This window comes from Barbus barbus (assembly GCF_936440315.1).
Source record: "Barbus barbus genome assembly, chromosome: 23".
NCBI classification, from domain to species: domain Eukaryota; kingdom Metazoa; phylum Chordata; class Actinopteri; order Cypriniformes; family Cyprinidae; genus Barbus; species Barbus barbus.
In genome coordinates, this window is record NC_136751.1 from 30,333,247 (window position 1) to 30,357,379 (window position 24,133).

At 39.1% G+C, this 24,133-nt stretch overlaps 1 protein-coding gene across 1 annotated transcript; it reads right to left on the reverse strand.

Annotated features, from left to right (window-relative positions):
- Positions 1–2,702: 2,702 nt before the first annotated feature.
- fgf7 (fibroblast growth factor 7) lies at positions 2,703–9,260 on the reverse strand. Its single transcript, XM_079374687.1, has 4 exons — positions 9,135–9,260; positions 7,500–7,997; positions 4,627–4,733; positions 2,703–4,438 (listed from the first exon to the last, which is right to left on the reverse strand). The coding sequence occupies exons 2-4, from the start codon at positions 7,750–7,752 to the stop codon at positions 4,223–4,225; spliced, it is 576 nt and encodes a 191-aa protein (XP_079230813.1). The 5' UTR covers positions 7,753–7,997; positions 9,135–9,260; the 3' UTR covers positions 2,703–4,222.
- Between the last annotated feature and the right edge of the window lie 14,873 nt (positions 9,261–24,133).

A 24,133-nucleotide genomic window follows, 5' to 3' on the forward strand; every position in this document is an offset into this window, starting at 1 on the left:
ATCTGTTTGCTTGTTTTAATTACTTTTATGATGCTGTATCTTTTGTGAAGCACTTTGGACAGTCTCGTGGCTGTTTTAAATGTGCTATATAAATAAAGTGAACTTGAACTTGAACATTTAGTCATTTGGCAGACGCTTTTATCCAAAGCGACTTACAATTGGGGAATACAAAAAGCGATTCATCTTGAAGAGGCAATCAGACAGAGGAAGTGCTCATAACACCAAGTCATTGTTCAAATAAGTACAAGCTAGTAAGGGAGGGAGAGAAAGAGAGGGAAAGAGTGAGGTTTTTTTTTTTTTTTTTTTTTAGTTTAGGATGAAGTCAAGTACTGCCGAAAGAGATGAGTTTTCAGTTGTTGCTTGAAGGTTGCCAGGGATCCGGCGTTCCGGATAGGGGTGGGAAGATTATTCCACCAGCCAGGAATGGTGAACGAGAATGTTCTGGAGAGTGATTTTGAGCCTCTCTGTGATGGTACCACAAGGCGTCGCTCACTAGCAGATCTCAGACTTCTGGAGGGGATGTAGGTTCGTAATAGTGAGTGGAAGTAGGAGGGTGCTGAGCCTGTGGTAGATCTGTACGCAAGCATCAGTGTCTTGAACTTGATGCGAGCTGCCACTGGTAGCCAGTGCAAGGAGATGAAGAGAGGTGTAACATGCGCTCTTTTGGGCTCATTGAAGATCAGTCGTGCCGCTGCATTCTGAATCATTTGTAGAGGTTTGATTGTGTTTGATGGCAGACCAGCCAGAAGAGCATTGCAGTAGTCCAGTCTAGAAACGACAAGGGCCTGGACAAGAAGTTGTGCAGCATGCTCTGTCAGAAAGGGCCTGATCTTTCTGATGTTGTGTAGTGCAAACCTGCAGGATCAAGCAGTCTTTGCAATGTGCCCTTTGAAGGTCAGCTGGTCATCAAAGATTACACCAAGATTTCTGACCGAAGTTGATGGGGTAATCATTGATGAGCCTAACTGAATCGTGAAGTCATGCTGTAGAGTCGGAGTGGCAGGGAAGACCAGAAGTTCAGTCTTTGCCAGGTTGAGCTGTAGGTGATGTTCTTTCATCCACGCCGAGATGTCCGCCAGGCAGCCTGAGATCCGTGCAGCTACCGTTGGGTCATCTGGTTGAAAAGAAAGATAGAGCTGTGTGTCATCGGCGTAGCAGTGATAGGAGAAGCCATGTGCCTATATGAAGAGACCCAGTGATGTAGTGTATGTGGAGAAGAGGAGGGGTCCAAGAACCGATCCCTGAGGAACTCCAGTGATCAGATGATGTGGTTTGGATACCTCCCCTCCCCAGGCCACCCTGAAAGATCAACCGGTGAGATGGGATTCAAACCAGCGAAGTGGAATCCCAGTGATGCCCAGTGATGAGAGGGTAGACAGGAGAATCTGATGATTGACAGTGTCAAAAGCAGCAGAAAGATCCAGCAGAATGAGGACTGATGATTTGGAATCGGCCTTTGCAATTCGCAGAGCTTCAGTGACTGAGAGTAGCGCAGTCTCTGTTGAATGGCCACTCCTGAAACCTGACTGTTTAGCATCCAGTTTGTTGTACTGTGAAAGAAACCGTGAGAGCTGGTTGAAGACAACTCGTTCGAGTGTTTTCCCTACGAATCATCAAGTTTGCTGATGATACCACTGTGGTGGGGCTCATCTCTGGGGGAGATGAGTCTGCATACTGGGACGAGGTGGAGCAGTTGTCAGTGTGGTGTATAGAAAACAACTTGGCTCTGAACATTACCAAGACCAAGGAACTGATTATTGACTGCAGGAGAAAGAAAACGGACATTCAGCCCCTGTTCATCAATGGGGACTGTGGAGAGGACCTCTAACATCCGATTCCTGGGCGTTCACCTTGATGATGATGACCTGACCTGGAGCACCAACACCACTGCTACCATCAAGAAGGCACATCAGAGACTGTACTTTCTGAGAATTCTTGGGAACAATCCACTTGCACAGAAACTGTTGGTGTCCTTCTACTGCTGCTCCATAGAGAGCATCCTCACATAATGCATCTGTGTGTGGTTTTCCAGCTGCACAGTCGCAGAGAGGAAGGCGCTCCAGAGGGTCATCAACACGGCCCAAAATATTATCGGATGCACCCTCCCCTCCCTGGAAGACCGGTATAGTTCCTACTGTCTCAGGAAGACAAATAATATTCTCAGAGATCCATCTCACCCCGGACACACTCACTTTGAACTGCTGCCCTCAGGCAAACATTACAGATTAATGAAAACTCAAGACTAATAGACAAAAAACAGTTTCTACCCCAGAGCCATAACTGCACTGAACACAAAAAAGATTTAAACATTTAGTAATTATCTACTGTACACTTGCTGTGCAATAAGATATGCAATGACCGGCAGGAATGTGAATGTAAATTGTGAATTATTTATTTATATATTTTTTTCCACCTTAAAGGTTTGCTTTTCTTCAATTTTGTTGTACTTGTACAATGACAATAAAGATATTCATTCAGTGGGTGTGTAGAGACGGACACAAGCAGAGCTGGAGAGCCAGAGAGCTCAGACTGTGTTCTCACTGATCTTAACCGATCCTTCTGTGTTCAACAAAGAAAAGAAATCAGGTCGATGCAGTGATTGATGAAGCGGATCAGAACCGTGTGTTTGCTGTGCTGTATAAACACCCGTCGTGTGTCCAGATAAAGTCAGCAGGAACAAATCTCACAACACAACTCCATAGAAAGGTACAATATACATGTTTATTGAAATTGATCTATAATCATATAAAACCTCTAGCAGCAAATGATAAACTCCTGCAAACTCTTGTGTGTTTTTGTTTGCAGCACATCGATCCAGAATACAGACGGTTCACTGCGGTCATGAACTCACATAAATATCATAAATAACACACATCAACACATGGACACGATTGCATTAGAGCGCCGAGTGATTATGAGAAACGAAATACGGTCAGACTCCCACGTTAAAGCATAGACTCATCATTTGTTTACCAGAATTACTCCAACTGACTGCATGGTGAAAGTGTCTCAGTATGAGGGTGGATTGATGACGAGAAGGAAAATCATTAGGACATTTGGATGGAAGATTATGAAGATAAACATAGTATTTCTTAGAACTGATGAATCAGCATGCATAAAAAAAAGTCAAAATGAAGTAAGGCAACTGCTATTATTTTCTCACTGAATTGTAGAATCGAGGGCTGGAAATGAGAAAAGAATGTCTCAAACTAGATGAAAATCAATCATGAAAATGTTGATGTGATGTGAATGTATTTATGCAGTATAAATGGAGCGATATAAACTGTGATATTTACAGAACACACAGCGCTGCCGTATTTAATGAGAATGTTCATCTGTATAAATGCATTGCAGTGTTTATTTTTAGTTTTCATTGTTTTGGGCTCTAATGGTGGTGAAAGTGCCATGAACAGAAACATAAACATCTCTTCGAAATATAAAAATAGCTTCATCTCAAAATATAGATGAGTATTTATAACTGTTAGTTTACATGAGTCTAAAACATTTTCATATATGAACGTGATTTACCAACTGCTTCTTGTGTGTGTGTGTGTGTGTGTGTGTGTGTGTGTGTGTGTGTGTGTGTGAGTGAGTGTGTGTGTGTGCATGTTTATGTGGTTTATGAGGACACAAATGTGTATAATGACATGGGTATGACAGAGGTATTACAATATGAAGGTGGTTTATGAGGACACTGCCTATGTACCCGTAATTCAAAAGACTTAAAAAACATACTAAATGGTGTTTTTTTGAAAATCTAAAAATGCACAAAGTCTCCTGTGAGGGCTAAGTTTAGGTGTAGGGTTGGTGTAGGGCAATAGCACACACAGTTTGTTCAGTATAAAAACCATTACGCCTATGGAGAGTCCCCATAAACCACAAAAACCAACATGTGTGTGTGTGTGTGTGTGTGTGTGAGTGTGTGTGTACAGGTTTATATATCCTGGTGGGGACTTAAATCTGAATACACACAGGCTCATGGGGACTCGGTGGGGACCTAAATTGAGGTCCCCATGGGTACAAAAGGGGTTGGTTTAGGTGTAGGGTAATAGAAAATACAGTTTGTACAGTATAAAAACCATTAAAGTTTCTTGAGTCCCTACAAGGATAGCTAACCAGACTGTGTGTGTGTGAGTGAAAGAGTGAATGTTTTATAGAAGGCGTTTGATGAATCAGACGATTAAAGCCAAACAGATCCAGTAACAGCGTCTCTGGAGCTCCTTCACACCAGCTTCTTCTCATCTTCCCTGCACTTTCGAGGGATGAAGTGAGAAGAGATGCTTTCCTTCCTCGTCTTCTTTCCTCTCAGCGGCCGGCCCTTCTGCGACAGAGAGATGAACATCTCTTTGCCGTTTTTAGTCCATTTGACGGACGAGTACGCCGTGTAGTAGTTCTCTAAAAACACTTCTTTGAAGTTGCAGCTGTCGTTGTAGTCTTTCTGTTTGGGAAAGAAGAAGAACAGATCGTAAGGTACGACAGAAGCGAGATGTATTGCATTGTGTACAGTTTGCTGAATTATCCGTGGCACGTGTTATATTTACTCTTTAATGAAAGATGGGAGCGTTAGCTGGAATAATCAGATTAACTGGTGTTTGTTGTGTGTTTGCAGGACGGATGGCTTTATACTTTGCCCTGTAACATTCCGGTGCGGTTCATGGAAATATAATATTGGCTCTTCAGTCCTTTTATGGCCAACACGCCGCCCTCCGAAACCGTCCTGATCTCCAGAACACCTGAAACACAGACAGCAGATCAGCCTAAATGCAGGAAGACACGCAGACCTGCGCCTGTTTGTAGCTTACGGTAAACTTCAGGGACAAAGTTGCTCTGAAAAATCCTCAGAAGTTACTTAAATCTGGCCGTTGAAAGGTGCTCCATACTTGACCTAAATCAGGGTTATTATAGTTAACTAAAACTAAAACCATAAATAAACTGTAAATACATTTTAAACTTATCTTTCCAAGGCAGCATTTCTAATTTGTATTTAAAATAACTGAAACTAAATTTGTAAACTAATTTAAATGACAAAAACACAATAACTTTACAGTAACACTTTATTTCAAGCCTTTATGTATAATGCATTGTAAAGGGTTATTAGAGGGTATAATGCATTATAATTATTCAGAATGTGCGTTGTGATACATTATATCTTGTCATAAATAATTCTAACCAAATTTAAAATGCATGGTGTAACAATGAATAAGTGTTATAATGTATTAGCTGTGATTACAACTATTCATGAGATTGTGCAATGCATTATAAGGAGCATTACAAGGCATAATTAATGCATTAAAACTACTTTTATTATACATTATATTATTATACATAAAGGCTTTAAGTAAAGTGTTATCAAAACTTGACATGAAAATATAAAAATGTAAATATTAACAAAAACTATGATAGTGTCCCAGTGATACTAAAATAACACTGACCTAAATAACAATCCGAGTTAGTCTGTGGTAATTATTACAGACTTTATTTGAGATTGAGTTTAAAGGTGATGTGTGCCATTTTTTGGGTGTTAATACTTCTGTTTTATCTCAGCTCAATATGCAGAGAAATTATTCTTGCAATTCTGTCTAATAATGCAGAAATCACCTTCAGAATCCATTCCTATAAAGCTAAATATCAGCATCAGGCGGTTTGATTATGATCTACAGCGAGTTAAAGCTCCAGTTGCACAGATATTTGACAGCCGTTTGTTGTGTTTGGATGAGAAGCTGGACACGGTTCTTGTCGTTTTGAGCTCTCTCTCTGTATGTTTGTGTGTGTCTCTGGAAGTGTTTGCTTCACATGTGAGCGGCTCCAGTGGTATAATAAGCTGCTGTCACGGCACAGCTCTGACAGAACCTCAGAAGCGTCTGCTTTTCTCTCCTGCGGCGCTGGCCGACCCTCACTGCATGTCTTGCATGCGCTCTGTGCGTGCAGTTGTCGGCCACATCTGGCTATATCAATTTTTCTTCTTTTCAGCGCCAGCTGATGTAATCATTTTCCCTCCAGAGCACAGATGCATGCCGTCACGCCAACACAATGACTTTCTTCTCATACACAACCGAGATTACTAATAACCAAACATGCTTGGGGCTGATGTTATGTGTACACATGATCATTAAAGTGAATAATTTAAATATTTATTTTATCTGTTTAATAATTAATTGTGTATCCATGCACACAACATCAGCCTCCAGTCTCATTTTTTGTTGTTGTTTTGACACTCTCTACACAAACTGAACTGTGCCTCCATTCTGACCACATCTGATAACGTCTGACCACTAAGTCCTCTAACGAAGGGAAACAAGAGCTATAAATATTGCCCCCCAAACACCTGTTTCTCTTTACTCCTGTCAGTCCTCGACCTGCTCATAATCCCACTGCCGATTCCTTCACCCTACATACAGTGAGAAAACACTCTGCTATAACTTAAAGGGATAGTTCACTCAAAAATTAAAATTAGCTCTTGTTTTACTCACCCTTAAGGCATAGGGATATATGATGTCTTTTTTCAGACGAATCCAGTTGGAGTTATATTAAAAATGATCCTTGCTCTTCCAAGCTTTATAATGGCAGTGAATGGGTGTTATTGTTCAACAGTCCAAAAGAAGTCCAATAAAGCACATCCATCCTTAATAAACAATGCCTCACACAGCTCCGGGAGGTGAATAAAGGCCTCCTGTAGCGAATCGATGCATTTTTGAGAGAGTAAAACAATACTCCGGTCACGAATTAGAAACACAAAATGAGGATTTGTAAAGAACAATGTCTGAGGATTTCGATGTAAGTCAAGAGGAGACTGGTTTTTCTTTGCTAAAATAAGGAAACTTTGCTTCCTTTGCTCCTGTAAACAAACGTTGGTTCTTGCAAGACAAGCATATTCTCACCGGAGCTTACGCTAAAAATAATTATGGAAACATTATGCAGTATATTGTGCCCTATTTTTACAGATTTTTTTAGAGTGTATGCCAATGTCCTACGTCATCCAGTTAGCGGAAGATTACTGTTTATAACATTTTAAATATGGATATTTTTCTTACAAAAACGCATGGATTCACTACAGGAGGCCTTTATTCACCTCCTGGAGCTGTGTGAGGCATGTTTTATTATGGATGGACGCACTTTATTGGACTTCTTTTGGACTATTGAAAAAAAAACACCCATTCACTGCCATTATAAAGCTTTGAAGAGCCAGGACGTTTTTAAATATAACTCCGATTGGATTCGTCTGCAAGAAGAAAGTCATATACACCTAGGATATCTTGAGGGTGAGTAAATCACGGGCAAGTTTTCATTTTTGGGTGAACTATCCCTTTAATAGGCCTTTACCAAAGCTTTAGACGCATTGTTTTAGATCAAAAAAGCAGCCCAAATAAATGTAAGTTCAGTTTAATCTATAGTGCAACTTCAATATTCTCAAAAAGTTGTGTAAGCATCATCTAACGTTTGTTAATGTTATTTTTCATCGCCCAGTGATACATCTTCTGTGAAACTCCTGGCACGCTTACTGTAGCAGTTGTTGGGATCCTGTGTCCCGTTGATGTTCCCGAACTCGTCGATCATCAGAAACCACTGCGTGCGACTGTAGAGGCGTCGGATCCGAACGTCCCCTCCCTCCATGTAGTCGTAGTTCCTGGTGTGGCGCTCGTGTTTGGAGCAGTCGGTCACAGACTCTCCATCACACACTCGGCTGACCAGCAGCACCAGCCACAGTCCACACACAAACTCAGGCAGTTTCCATCGCAGCGTCCATTTGCGCATTATACTGCGTTTCTCAAGGAGTTCATGATCCACATACTGAAGGCAAAACTCAGGCTGGATCCTCAAGCCGTGGGAGATCCGCTCGGACCCCGTCCCGGTACAATCCTTTAGATGGTGATGTGACCTCTGACCTCCTGCTGCAGCAGCAGAATCTCCTCAGAGCTGGAGGAGGCAGCAGTGTGTTCGTTTCTGCTGTTAATGACACAAATCAACAAACGGACGCCTCTGTCACACACTGTCCATTCCTGATGAAGATACAGGAGACAGGTCAGTTCCACAGTAATCTGTATAATTCACATATAAAACAGATTCTACATGTGTTTAGTGTCTGACCGGTACAATATTTAGAGAGGGTTTATATATATATATACAGTCAAACCAAAATTTATTCAGTCACCTTCAACATTTCTCCCATAATCACAGTTTATTCACTATAGTTTAGAAAACGGTAATAAAATATGAGAAGAGCTCAGAGTTAAACTGCATCAGAACAAACTGATCTTAATAATGTCAGATAACTTTGATAGAAAGGTATGTAATGAATTGGGTTGAATAGCTGTCCGCTGTTAAATTTAAGAACATAATTAGATAATACCAATTTAGCTCAACTAATTACCAAGCAATGCTTCATTTAGTTCAGTCTGTGGTGGAAAAACATCACATTAGCAATTAAAGAAAAACACTGAAGCAAAACATGCTCAGCTCAAAGTGTCTGAATACTTTTTGGTCCCAAATTTTTACTGGTAGTTCACTGTATGAAGAACTATAACTACTTAAATGTCTCAGTGATGCTCTATCACTAATCTTAATTTACTAATTTTTTGCCAAATGTCTCATTGTCACACTATCAGCTCTATTACTACATTAAATGTCCCAGTGTCGCTCTGTTGCTATGTCTTAATGTCACTTTATCGCTACATTGCTTAAATGTCTTTTTATGTCTACTTTAGATGTCTCAATATCACTCTGACACTTCTTTGAATGTCTGTGTTGGTCTATCGATGTCTCAGTATCGCTCTGTCACTACTTCAAGTGTCTCAATATCACTCTATCATTACTGATGACCCAGTGTCGCTTTACACGTCTACTTTACACGTCTCAGTATTGCTCTATCAGTACTTTACACGTCTCAGTATTGCTCTATCAGTACTTTAAATGTCTCAGTATTGCTCATTCTCTAATTTAAACATCTCAGTATTGCTCTATTTCTACTTTGGATGTCTCAGTGTCACACTCACTATTTTAAATATTTCGATATAGCTCTATTTCTGCTTTAAATGTCTCTCTCAATAATGCTGTGTTTCTACTTCAAATGCTTCAGTGTTGCTCTATCACTTCTTTGAATGCCTCAATATAAAAAACAGTTTTTAAAAGCGACTTACTTCTGCTTCCAGTGCATTTGAGTCCTGATGATTGCAGAGAAACTTCCACTGTGACGCACAGAGAGAGGGAGTTTTGGGGCAGACCGTCTGCGCTGTGCATCTTCTTCTCGTGTTTCTGATCGCTGTGTGATCTCAGATAAAAGCCTCCTGCTGACCTCACTTCTCTGCAATTACACCGCAGCCACTCAGCTGTCACTGGGATGCTGGCACGAGAGAATAAGAGAGAGAGAGAGAGAGAATGGTCTGTTTCTGCTGGCCAGGCCTCCGGTGGATGAGAGAGGGAGCCGTTCTCTCTCTCTCTCTTTCTCTTTCTGAGGTATGTGGGACGAATCCTGCGAGATCTGCACACAGACTTTAAGAAATAGCTGTTGCATCAACGCCCACTGCGTCCACATTTATGAAAAATCACGTGCTGTGAGATTCAGGATTTCTCAAGACCCTGGCAAGAAGGGTCTCGTCTGTCATTTGTCGGTGTTGTACAGACAAACATCAAAGCCTGAGTTGAATTCAAAGGCTGATAGTGAATCTACGAGGGTAATAAATCTAACGAGGCGGGCCGCAATTGAGGAAGCTAAACAGAGGGCCGTTTACTGCTGGAACGGTTCATCTCTAAAGAAGGTCAAGCACTCTTTCACTTTTCCTGTTTGTATTTAGGAGGCAAATTTACAGTTTTACACACCTGGCCTCTGCAGCACATCAAACGTTCCCAGCGTCGTAGCCCCGAGGGAAGCGCTGCGTACGGCCGATAGACACGCAGACCTCTGCTTTACTCTTTCATTTCCCAAACCATCTCGTAAAACGGCTGATCTAAAAGCTCACGGTCATTTGCAAATGCAAAAGCCGTGTACTTTCCTTCACTTTAAATACATAATGAAGCTTTACAGGAACACGCGATTTGAAGATGTTTGTGTTTCTGTACAGAAAGGCCATCAAACACAGATGTGTTTCTGTGATCCTGTGGAGCTTCTACTTACGAATGTTAAAATGCTTTATTATGCGAAATAAAAAAAGTTTCATCCTCCTTTACAGCCTGTATTGCACTACATAAAACACATTTAGCCTAGATCATGTGCAGGTCATAAATGTCGTCTGGGTCAGGTTGTATAGTGTTGTTCATGATTTGACATCTGCCAAGTCACTGTTGAATATTGTTGAGCTTGATTGGATTTCACAAATGTGAAATATTTACAGGAAGAGTTATGCATGATCATACAGATGAATCCTTTCATTGTGAGTCAAAAGCATTTGCTAAATGATTTCCAGTTTTTTTTTCAACAGCTTACACACATTTTCAAAACTTTACACACAAATCCAAGAATTGCACACACAAAATACAAAATGCCTCACATCTCTTGCAAAATGAAGCAATGCATTTAAAAAATCACAAACACATCTCAAAAGCAAACATTTGCAAACACCTTTGCCATGTTAGATTTTTGTGTGTTACATAGAGAACTGTGTCGTGTTTTGCAAAAAGTGTTTTATGAAATTGAAAAGGCTGAGAATTAGTGTCTGGTTTTGCAGATTTGGTGTGTGCTTCTGCTGTTTGAGTGTCAGCTTTCAGAAACTGTGTGACAAGGAAAGATTTTGTGTGTAAGCAGTTGAAAATGGCTGTTTTTTACTATAAGCATATTATTAGTTAAGTTTTTATCCTGCTGTTTAATTGTTTTACCGCAATGATGAGAGGATGGATCTTTGATAATGCTTCTCTTAATGAGTTTAATCCTCACAAAAACACATTCCTCTTGAAGCTCATTGCTGTTCGTAATGTTCCAGAACCTCTCGGTAAATTGAAGGCTGATTGTTCACTGGACTGTAAAGTACTGCAGGTTCTCGTTCACTATGTTTACGGTCCCAGCGCTCATTTGAGTTTATTGCTGAAATGATAGAGCGAGGAACACATCAAAGCTGTTCTGGAGGAGAGAGAGAGAGAGACATTGAGCTCGTGACGTCTGTGAACTTTAGACGACTCTCTCGGACGGATCTGCTGCTCTCCTACTGCTTTAATTGCACCTAAAACGACTGTCATAACCCAAACCAACATGCAATCCTGCACTGCGTCAGATCCACGGCTGTTTACTCTGAGCTTATGTAGAATAACCCTGGCATACAATATCAGTAAACAAGGGAACTGAAGTGAGACTGATGAAAGTGTGAGCTTGTTTGGCCTGTGCTTCATCAACAGCGGGATGGTGATCGGCTCTCACCTGCTCTCCGGGTTTAAGGTCAGTCTATTCTGAGCCGCGGGTGACGTTTGGGTTAAGCCGCTGCTTTCTGCATTCCCTCATAATTAGTGAGCTCATGGGATCATGGCTGTTAACGGTGGGCTGTTCTTTAAATAGCTGTGGTTGTGTTGCTCAAGTCTTTGGATGGACACAGAGCAGAGAAAAAAACTGGAAAAGTAAAGAACATTTCAGAAACTCAAATCTCTGCTCAGACGATGATGTTTGATTGTAGTACTATTAGGGTTGCTGCTGTTGTTTGCTTAAAACTTTGGTCTAGAATTTCTCTTATTTTATGTTGCATTGAAGCTGCTGGATCTCCATCCACAATCTTAGATTTTAATGGTTTTCTTTGCACTACTTATCCTACAAAATGTGCACACAGCAGGGAGGAACGAGGAACACGGAGACGAGGATAAACTCAAAATAACAGTCTTTAATGAAGACATCAAGGCAGGGCAAGAGAAGGCAAGGCTGACAGAAACACCGGGGAGTAACGAGTAGACCAGACCAAATCAAACTGAACAGACAGGACTATAAATACACAGGTAACTCATAGATAATGAGACAAACACAGCTGGACAAAGATTAACTAATGATCACATTAAACAAGGACAGGAAACAAACCAAATATGGACACAAGAGGCGGGAACACGACACACACGGCAGAGGACTGACAGTGGCTTCATGAGCATCACATTATTTTCTTTTTTTTCTTCGATTTTTCTAAGTAACAAAAAATTATATAGGCTATACACACACACACACACACACACACACATATATATACAGTATATACATACATACATACACAGTTGAAGTCAAAAGTTTACATAGACCTTGCAGAATCTACCAAATGTTAATTATTTTACCAAATTAAGAGGGATCACACAAAATGCATGTTATTGTTTATTTAGTACTGACCTGAATAAGATATTTCACATATAATTGATCAAAATGACCCGTTCAAAAATTTACATCCCCTTGATTCTTAAAACTGTGTTGTTATCTGAATGATCCACAGCTGTGTTTTTTTTTTGGTTTTTTTTAGTGATGAGTTCATCAGTTAAACTGTCTGCTGTTCTTCAGAAAATCCTTCAGGTCACACTAATCCTTTGGTTTTCCAGCATTTCTGTGTATTTGAACCCTTTCAAACAATGACTGTATGATTTTGAGATCCATCTTTCCACACTGAGAACAACTGAGGGACTCATATGCAACTATTACAGAAGATTCAAACACTCACTGATGCTCCAGAAGGAAAACCCATGCATTAAGAGCCGGGGCGTGAAAACATTTGAACAGAATGATGATGTGTAAGACAAAAGTTGAATTTACCCTGATCTTCAAATTCAAAAAGGTGTGAAAAGATGGATCTCAAAATCATACAGTCATTGTTGGAAAGGGCTCAAATACACAAAAATGCTGGAAAACCAAAGAATGTGCAGGAGTTGGAGGATTTTTCTGAAGAACAGCAGGCAGTTTAACTGTTCAGGACAAACAAGGGACTCATGAGCAACTATCACTAAACAATAAAACACAGTAATTAATAATAAAATAAAATGCGGACAGAAATTATATTACTACAGGCATACAGTACATATGGATGAATTATAAGAATTAAATATACATTTAATTTAATAAACCTGATACAACAGAAAGTTTATAAATACGTAAAAATACATAAAGATGTTCTTCACAGGAGGCATCTGTTTTTCACCACTGATGCGTCTGCATCCCTGTCCCTAAAATATATTATTGTATTGTTTTCTTCATTGTTGATTTATATATTGAATAACTTGATAAGCTGCACCTTTTCTCTCAAGGTTAGCACGTTTGATGCTGCATCTCTGCAACATAAAAATACTTTCACTCGCTTTCTTTTGTCTTCGGTGTCTTAATTAACCAGAATTTCCACAGTAACTCATGTTTGAGCTTTACTATCAAAACAAACAAGCTTTTCTGTCTCTCAGTGTTTTGATGTGGCTGATGGTAGTAAAGTTAAATGTCACCATCCTTCATTCATCATGGCCTTTACTCAACCACAGCACAAGATGTATAAATCTGCTGATGTACGCACAGGTTAAAGAGTCCATGTTCACCTCTGAAGACGATCAGTCGGTTCTGAATGAGCACCGCTTCAGAAGCAGCAGAGAAAGACAGACAGGTGAGTGTCTCATCCTCACAGATCAGCTGGAGTCTCACTGTATGATTCATTAAATGCAGTGTGTGTGTGTGCAGTGCTGTAGTCTCCACTAAACACACACACACACACACACACACACTGCAGTGGTGGGCCGTAGTGTTGCATGTTTTTGAAATGTGTGATGCATTCAGAAAGGCTTTTTGTTTGACTGGTAGTGCTCTGACCTTCACATGACTTGAAATCTTTCTGTTTGAATAAATCTGAATTCTTAATTGGACAGATTCTGTGTTCATGAAGCACTGAACTGAAGCTCATAAAGGCCGATCACAGAAGAATCTGAACCACTGCAGACGCTTCCAGACAGACAGATCATGTTCTTCAAGTCACGCTGTTGCGTGAGATATCACAGTGCTTGCACGCTCTTGTAAATCATAATTGAACAGTAGTAACGCAAAGAATGAGCTCAAACATTCTGGTTTTAATTTCAGCGTCTGCAGTGCCAAGAGAAAAGAGAGCAATTGAGAGCAGTCGTCGCTGGAGTCCAGATCACCTCAAACACACCGTCTTCAGTCGCAGCGTGGACTGTAAATCCTGGACTTGTGTAGGCTGATGTGAAATATGATCAATTCATTTCACATTTATTCACTTCAGCAGATGTTTTTATCTAAAACAACTTACAAATGAAGAACATCACAAGTAATTTTGTGAAGTGCATGGTTCAAATTGTACTTATCTGACCGTCATCAATTTGTGGCAGTGAATGAAGAGGTATCACAAGTGCAGTATGGAGTACCTCAAGGCTCAGTGCTAGGACCAGTACTTTTCATGCTTTACATGTTACCCTTGGGATATATTATCAGGAAACATGGTGTTAGCTTTTACTGTTATGCTGATGATACTCAGCTCTATATTTCTTTGCACCCCGATGAAGCATACCAATTTGCAAAACTAACGGAATGCATAGTAGATATAAAAAAATGGATGTCTAGTAATTTCTTACTGCTAAATTCTAAAATTACCCTTATGACTGGTTTTGTGGCCCAGGGTCACATAGGCTTATGTCCCTACTGAGAAAAAATAAATAAATAAAACCATCACAGAAAATTGTAATGTTTTCCACTACAAATACCATTACAAACATAACAAACCATCAACTTTTAACCATTAAAAAATTTTTTTTTGTAGTGTGTTTTGGGACATATTCCATTAGGATTTGTTGGTTTTAACAAGCCACCAATAGAAGACGACCAATTACCAGTAGAGACCCACAGGGTCCATTACAGTTCCCAGTAAAACCAATACAACAATTATAACAAGTAAAACCATTACTAATTTTGTAATGGCGTCTATTGTTTTTTCAGCAGGGGTTTTATTTATTTTTTTATTCGATACATCCCCAAAATATATCATGAAATATCTCGATTCTAAAATGTAAGTAAATGCATTTTGCACCTTTATAGATTATGTTAGTTGATCTATAACGGGCGATGGGCAAAGTAGCCTAAAACTGTATTATTAACTACGCATAAAAGCCCGTCTTTACCAGATATGGGTGTCATACCATAAAATACTCTCAAAAACTGCCATAATAATCTCTAAAGCTGTTTACACTGTGAAATTAATATCTTATTTACATTCGTACATCTTCACTTTGTTGTTCTGATGAGAGAATTAGTCAGCGAGCACGTGTGGTGACGAAACAGCGTGTTTTAGCGATGACTCATCTCAACACCTCTGATTGGTCCTTGCATTCATAAGCTCAACAGAATCATGTGTGATTGGTTATAATGCGCAGCGCTATAAAAACGTGTCTCTGGCTCTGTGCCAGCCAGCAAATGCGGATTTGAATTTATCAGCTGGTGATGTTTTTCTTTTTTATATATATATAGTTCACAGGACAAACTGAAACTGCCCATTTCACCCAAGATTGTTTGCTGTGATATGATCCCAAATTTAGCGGGGCCAAAGGGGGGCCAAGCTTGTTGATAGGGGATTACTGAACATAGTACAAATGGACTATGACCCAAAACATACAGCAAAAGCAACCCAGGAGTTTTTGAAGGTAAAAAGTGGAATATTCTGCAATGGCCGAGTCAATCTCCTGATCTCAACCCGATCGAGCAGCATTTCACTCGCTCAAGACAAAACTAAAGACAGAAAGATCCACAAACAAACAACAACTGAAGTCAGCTGCAGTAAAGGCCTGGCAAAGCATCACAAAGGAGAAACCCAGTCTCTGCTGATGTCCATGAGATCCAGACTTAAGGCAGTCATTGCCTGCAAAGGATTCTCAACAAAATATTAAATTTGAACATTAGATTTATGATTATATTTATTTGTCCAATTACATTTGAGCCTCTGAAAATGGGAGGACTGCCGTAATTCCAAAGCATTTTATGTTATATATTTGTTCAACCCCTTGAATTAATGCTTAAAATCTGCACTTCAATTTCATCTTGATTGTTTTATGTTTAATTCTGTTCTGGTGGAATACACAGCCGAAATTATGAAAACTGTGTCAGTGTCCAAATATATATGGACCTGACTGTAGTGGTGTAGTATTAGAAGAGACTGAGAGTGTTTTCTCTGCTCTGTGTCCAGACAGAATCACTGCCAGATGGTCTGTCTGTCAAGCGCATGTGTTTGAGTCTGTGACGGGGGTCCTATCATCATCTGTGTGATGCAATGCTTTGACCTGTGAGCTTTAATTCAGCAATCACTATCATGAGCTGTGCAGTCACGAACTTTACCTTCTCACCATCAACACACACACACACACACACACACACACATGCGTCTGGAGCAGCACATGTGTGTGAGATACAGATGTGGTTTTACACACACGCTTTATATATCTATCAATCTATCTATCTATCTATCTATCTATCTATCTATCTATCTATCTGTCATAAGTGAGGAGGAGAGAAGTGTTTATGCACATACATAGCTGTAATGTTTTTTTTAAAACATTTTCTTTTGTTTTTATATAAATGTTTTTTTTTTTAAACAATATATTAATAATGTTTTTAATGGATAACTGTCATTGTTAGTGGGTTTTGATGAGTTTGATAGTACGTATATTAAAAAATATCAGACTAAGGAACATCCCGACTTAGTGCAGTGTGTGCATGTGTGTGTGTACCTCTCTAATTGCTCCTCACATCTGTTCACAGTTCGCATGCAAAGGTGTAATTTGCAGACTCCTGCATCTGCTCCAGTGTCTGTGTGGAGCTGCAGGATCTGCATGTCATCATGGCATGATATTATCATCCGTTTCTCTCTCAGGGCAGATGATTCTGTCGCGGGCCACACAGCCTGTCCCCCCCACCTCGGGTAAACATGACTGATTATCCCACAGTAAATCAGAGCAGGATTTTTGTCTGGGTGGGAAGTGGGAAACAGTCCCGCAGGGGTTTGGAGGACCACAGCACAGCTTCACATGGCACGCTCTCGGCCTCAGCTGCAGGTCTCAGAGAATCTCATCATCACAAATGTCTCAGATCCGTTCCCTTCGCTGAGCACATGTGAGCTGGTTCCTGTTGCTTGGCTTGTTTAGCTGTAATGTTGTTTTGATGGAAGAGTTTCCAGTGTTAGTCAGGACAGACCTGCTCGTATTCACTAGAGATTCATTAGAGTTTGGCTGAGAACACAGTATTTGTGTCTGCAATAATAGTTTTATGCTTTTAACTTGCATACTCATAGGTTTCATGTCTCATTACTCACATTACATCATGTTTTACACCTGCACTCAATTCGTCCTTCAAAACAGAGGCGTTACGGAGAGTTTGTGTCGGAGGTGAAAAACAGTTTACAGTTTCCATGGTTAATGTGAGCGGCGTGCCAGACGATGATGGGCTGTAATTTGTGTGCTAATATTTACTTTAGACAGTCGGTCTGCTGAAAGACAGATATCGATATTATGATCCTATTGTTCCAGAGGACCGATGTAGTTCTTTTTCCTCCCAGCTTGAGAGGGTTTTTGTGAGCTTGTGTCGTGTCTCCTGTGCTTGTTAATGTACTCTGGCCTGATGTTGTTGATCTGGTAAACATCACAAACACATCAGACCGACTTCACCTGCAGAACGTCACGTCAGATTCTCACAGTCTTGATGTTTCTGCATCTCATCTGAGGATTTCGTAATGATTTGATGGGAAAGAAGGTTTATTATAGTGCAGCATTTAGAGTTCTGGCGCAAATGTGTGAAATGTGTCACTTCGTGAAGAACAGAATGTTCTCAAATAAAGGTTTTGGGGTAACACATCACATTGCAAGATTACTTTTTTTAAAAGTAAATAGTGAAGTACCACACTTTTTAATTTAGAAGGCAATATCTGAGTTACTTTTTCAAATGCCAATAACTTTGTTTCCCATGCATTGGTGAATTGACTGACAGCTCTCGTGTTGCCATGTTGAGAGAAATTGTGAGTAAGTGCAGAGGTGTTGTGTAGTTCTACTAAATATGAACTCATCTCACCTGCACAAAAACAGATTCAGCATTCCTCAAAATCAATAAAAACAGTCAAATGCAAACTTCGAATTTTATACAAACCTGCAATAATTAAATGTTAAATAAGACATATTATGTATTTAATCCAATTTTATTAACCAGTGTCTTTGCTGCTGACCTTCGATGATCCAATAATAATAAGCAAAAATGACACATTTGTGTTTGATTGTAGTTATTGCTGAATAGTTCTGAACTTTCTTCTCCTGCGTCATATTCTTCATGTGATTAGTTTGAGCGGCGTCCTCTACTGTACAGACCTGAATCTACATCTCCTTCAGTCTGAGGCTCATTCATTTCACTTTTGTTATGAAAGAGCTTTTACATTTGTAAAATAAGAACTTTTTTATATTAAAAACAAACAAGCAAGCCCTGCCCAGATTTAAAAAGTAACTCAAAAGTAACGTAACGCATTACTTTCCATAAAAAGTAACTAAGTAACGTAATTAGTTACATTTTAAGGGAGTAATGCAATATTGTAATGTTTTACTTTTAAAAGTTACCAACACTGCTCACAAATATACTAGATCCTTGTAAAGGAATAGTGTCACACTCAGTTCAATTTAACACATTTTACCATGTTTAAAGTGATCATTGGAAAAAGTCAAACAGGCGTGTACATCCCAACCCCCCAGATCGGGCTCAGGTGCAGGACAACTGAGGAACTTGAACAAAGAAAAAGGAGAGAAGTCCACACACTGAAAATAGCTGCTCCAAATGAATTTATTAACAGCAACGTTTCGACCCTCAGGTCTTCATCAGGCTCAATACACACGTGGAATAAAATCAGCTTTAAATAGCAACAGGTAACCACCTTAATTGGGTCCACACACAAAAAAAACGTGACAAAAAAATTGCTAGGGCCTATAACACTAGGGCTGGGTACTGAAATTCAATTTCAATTCACAAGCTTGCGATTTGATTCAGTTTCGATCTCGATTCAACTTGGTTCGATATAAATTACTTAATTTTTCAAGGAAAAAACTCAACTAACGCTGTAAACTATACAATAAACCCTGTCAGTTGGTACATTACATATAAAGTTTCATTAAGTTCTGTTCACACATCAATTTAAAAATCTATATTGGTTCATTAAAATAAAAATCAAGAGATTGATTCAACCCAGCACTACCGTTCACCAAAAAAGGTGTATAAACAAATTTCACTCAGAAATTGCTAATTGAAAATAGAGACAAGTACACATTGTATGTACTCAAATAAACATTGTGCACAACACATTGGATTAAATGTGAAATTTTGAACTATATTTGAAATATAATTATCTTGTTAAACTACTCCAATTATCTGTTTAAACTTCGAAATATAATTTTACAGTGATATGTCTGAATAACTAGTGTCTAGTTGTCATAATTATCTTAATTTAGAAACAGCAGTAATCTATGAGCAGAGCTGGGTAGTTCATTACTGATTCCAAATTACATGACAAATATTGTTAGTAACGTAATCCATTTCATTACACATTTTGGTTAATATAATCAGACTACTTTTACATTACTTTTGACTTTTAAATATATTAGGTGAAAGTCGTTTGGGAATGGCTGCATTACATGTAAACACCAGGCTGAACCCAGAGAGTGTAGGCTACTTGTCTGATCTCATTCCGCTCTCTGTCACACTGGAGAAACAAATATCATTCATAAGACATCAGTACTAATGTTGTAATAGAAAGAAGGTCTGTCCCTGAACTCTCTCTTTGTGGCCTCCATCGCGTCCACATGGTTCGCGTCTGTGCGCGCGCGTGCACGTGGTTGCGTGCGAGACCCCGGCGGCGCGCGTGCTCTGGGGTTTGATGTTTTAAAAACAACCCCGTGCACTTAAACGAGTGAATAAAGTCAGAATCGCGCGCAAGCCTTGTAAAAGTACAAACACAGCATGTGTAGTCACGCATGCCCTTCCAGAGGCGGGAGTTTCAGAAACGCTTTACATTAATATGCTCATTAGCCGAGGAATAACACATTTTCTTAGCAACCAGACATTATACGGGCAATAAAGTCTCGTTAAGACGTGTTTGACACCAGGGTAAATAAGTGTGTTCAATTCTGTGTGAAATAATGTCACATCAAACCACTTAAAGCTAATGAGAAAAGAACATAAACTGATGTTCTGATTATTATAGACAGAAACAGTCCAAATATGCACAAATACACACTAAGTATGCAGTCGTGATGGGAAACAGTCTCAATATCTCAAAATGATGTTCTTATATCAGTAATATTGATGCATATATTGGGCTTATTGACAGACAGGGCTTAGACACACCTTAGAAAAAAAACATTACTGGTGTTCATCTTGAGACAAAACTAAGGCACTGATATATTTTAAGATCAATCAGTGCAAGTTTATTTTATTTGAAACAGCTCAGACTTATTTCTGGGACCGAGGGTAAAGGGTTATTTTCTGGAAGTCTATTTGCGCCACATAAGAAAAAAAAATCATGATACCATAATAATTAAGACTTTAAAAGTAATTAATATAAGATGAAAAGTCAAAATTATGAATTATGCTATGCAAATTTCTTCCACTTGATATATCATAATTTCGACTTTTTAAGTCATAATGTCAACTTTTCATCTAATAATTGTGACTTGGCATGTCCAAATTTCCACGTTAAAAGTCATAAGGGGGAAGTCGTGGCCTAATGGTTAGAGAGTCGGACTCGTAATCGAAAGGTTGTGGGTTCGAGTCCCCGGCCGGCAGGGATTGTAGGTAGGGGGAGGGAATGTCCAGCGCTCTCTCCACCCTCAATACCACGACTGAGGTGCCCCTGAGCAAGACACCGAACCCCCAACTGCTCCCCGGGCGCCGCAGCATGGCTGCCCACTGCTCCGGGTGTGTGTGTGTGTGTGTGTGTGTGTGTGTGTGTGTGTGTGCATTTGTTCACTACTCACTGCTGTGTGTGTGCACTTGGATGGGTTAAACGCAGAGCACCAATTTCGAGTATGGGTCACCATACTTGACAATACGTCACGACTTTTTATAACTTTTCATCTCATAATTAGGGTAGAGTGGGGATGGTGGTCATGTCTGATTTCTTCAAGCAGGAATAAGCTACAGTGATGATATTCATACTGCACATGCTCTATTAGTCCCTCTTCCTGGCTGAAATCAGCCACATGTGACCATTCCTTCTACACAAAAATCATTTTCAAAACAGTATTTTTTTGTCATATCTAAGTTGTTTGCATGACGCATTATAAAAACATACCATTTTAATCAGTGTTTTCTGAGCTTCTAATAGGCATAGCATGTGTCAATGATATTGTGTCAAGCAAGTTTTTACATGGTATATGTTGTTGCAACATCCCAACATGCTGACCCTTACCATGACATTGTTTTAAAAGCTTGCCATAACATTACATAATTGCAATTTTATGGATTAACAAAGAACCCCTTTCAATAGTTAGGTATCTCACCTTTTTTTATTTAACAGGTTAAAATCTAATTGGTACTTGAGAATGTTTTTCCATTGACTATTCTTTGGTTTTATACAGCCATTTTACCTTATTGTGCACAGATAACAAAGAAATTGTGAAATGATATTTAAGAATGATTTAATTACATTTTAATGAATATTGCAACCGTCCCCTGTTGTGGGGTCAGTTGCAGCATTTCACTTGGTCTATTCAAGTGTAAATTGTATGTATAAATGTAGACATGTTGCAGCAATGTGGGCGAGTAGCTGACAGATGTCTAAAGGAAATGCAAAAAGTGTTGCAATCATCCCCACTCTCCCCTGTTACTTTTAAACTTTATGTCTTAGTGTCTCATCATTTCGGTTTTAAAGTAGCTTAGAATGCCAGAATTTGTGACTTTTTGTCTCATAGACGACTTAGTTCTATTTCATAATTTTTATTTTCAAAGTCAATATCTTGACTTTTCATCTGAAAGTTAAAATTTCTGACTTACCAAAGCATTCTTACATGGCAGAAATGGAGTTTCATAGTTGTGTGAACAAAAGTCATTAACGTTCAAAAGAGAACAGCATCGACCCCCTGCAGTTCCTTTGCACAAGGGCTTGTGGGTAATATTACCTGAAAAGCATGCATGGATGCATTTAGAAAATCTTGCAGACACCTTAGTAGCCTATACTATTTTGAGTGTAGCTTACATGATTTGGGATGTACTAATTCTGCACCTGGACTGGTCCATCTGGCACCGAAAAGAATTCCTAGTTTATTTAATTACAAGCACCAGAGTGATTCATTTAATTGCGTTTTTTATGTGGCTTCATACACAACAACTACTATAATGAGCACACACAGGTGAGCAGCGCTTTGATCACTTTCAGATTTTTTAAGCTGTTTTCTGGAGAAAGGCAAGCACAAGTCTTGAGTCATGTTTTTCACAATAGAATGAAATACAGCAGCGCCACCTTCAGGCGAATGTGAGAATCTGCTTCTCCTTTTATAGCGTGAACAGTTCTTGCTTTCCTGGGATTTGAACCCATGACCTTGGTGTTGCAAGCATGAAGGATGTAACTCATACAGCCTATAATATATTAAAAACAAAACAATGTATCTAACAAAGAGCAAAACATGTTTAATTTAACAAAATGAACAAATGTATGGGAAAGATAGAGAATGGAATACATGCTTCATGTGCAAATGTTAATGTATACCATCTTGTCGTTAAGAATTACTAATCAGAGAATAATTCCCATCATATGCTCCAAAGGTCAGTGTATAATTCACACCCTGCCTGGAGTGTAAGTGTGTGTGTATCACATATCTCCGGCCCATCAGATAACACTTCCTGACAGAATCCTATAGTTTTCACTGTAAACATGTGTGGTTGGTTTATGGGTTCTCTGCCAGGATTTTAGGGTTGTTTTGAAGAATAGTGAGAACTGTATTGTTTTGTGGGATGTATGGGTCGCATTAAAAATAGAAACAATACTGTGTGACACATCAGCCTGACATCACAGGTCACAGTATAATAGTGTGTGTGTGTGTTGCTCTGGTGTTGGTTACACCTTTGGGTTGGTGATAATGACGGAATCACAGGCCGGATTACTGTCTTAGACAAGCAAAGTCTGAATTTTTCATGCATAACAGTGTGTTCACAGTTATTCGACAAACAATCCATAAATCAATAACAAATTCATACATATATCTGCAAACCTTACAATCATATATATGAAATTCCACATTATACTCACGTTAACCACAATAATACATTATTAACATGCCTACCACCACAATTTCAGTATGGTGTGCCTTTGATTTTCGAGATTGCTTTAGCCTGATTCTATTGAATACTGGAACCTTAAGGTTTGATACTAATAATATAAATCACTTTGCCAGGAACAGCAACTCATGTCAAAATGAAATTGTTTTCCAAAAGAAACAAATATTTGATTCTGAAGTTGCGTTTCGTATTATTAATTTAGTGTTATATACATGTATAAATGGTGCTTTGCATGTAATGTCACTGCTTTGTACATAGGCCTAATGTTGATATTTTACAGTATGTACTTTTATCTTTGGCATGGAAGCCCATTTTCACCACTGAATAAAAATAAAAAAGGAAATTGCGCTGTTTTATCTCACATCCTGAATTTTGATTTTTATCGCCACTGCAAGTTTACATCTCAGAGTTTATAGGCATTATAGGCATGGTTTCACAAATGGGGCTTAGCTTAAGCCAGGACTAGTTAAATTAAGATATTTAAAAAAGGTTACACATAGTTACACACAATTATAGCTGAATTATTTATCCAATTAGCTCTATAATATGCAGAAGCAGAAAACAGGAATAAAGTGAGTATTTGCTTTATAGGCCAAACCTGAAAAAATGGCACCATCTGGTAAAAAATAGTCAAATTAAATTTTAAAGCCTTGCCAACAGAATGAAAGCCTATTAACAAAAATTGCATAATTTTACAGTTAAACGGCACTGCGATTAAAAAATAGCAGTTTTAATGGGTTTCAATGGGGATATTTCTTGTCCAAAAGGTCCTGAGAGGAGCTATTTTGTGTACCTAGTGTAAAATAGATTTATTAAAGGAAATGGAAGTGAAATAGTAAAATACACACCTGTGCCAACATTTATGCATCTGGCAATAACAATTGCGAGTTTATATCATGCAATTCTGAGAAAAAAGGC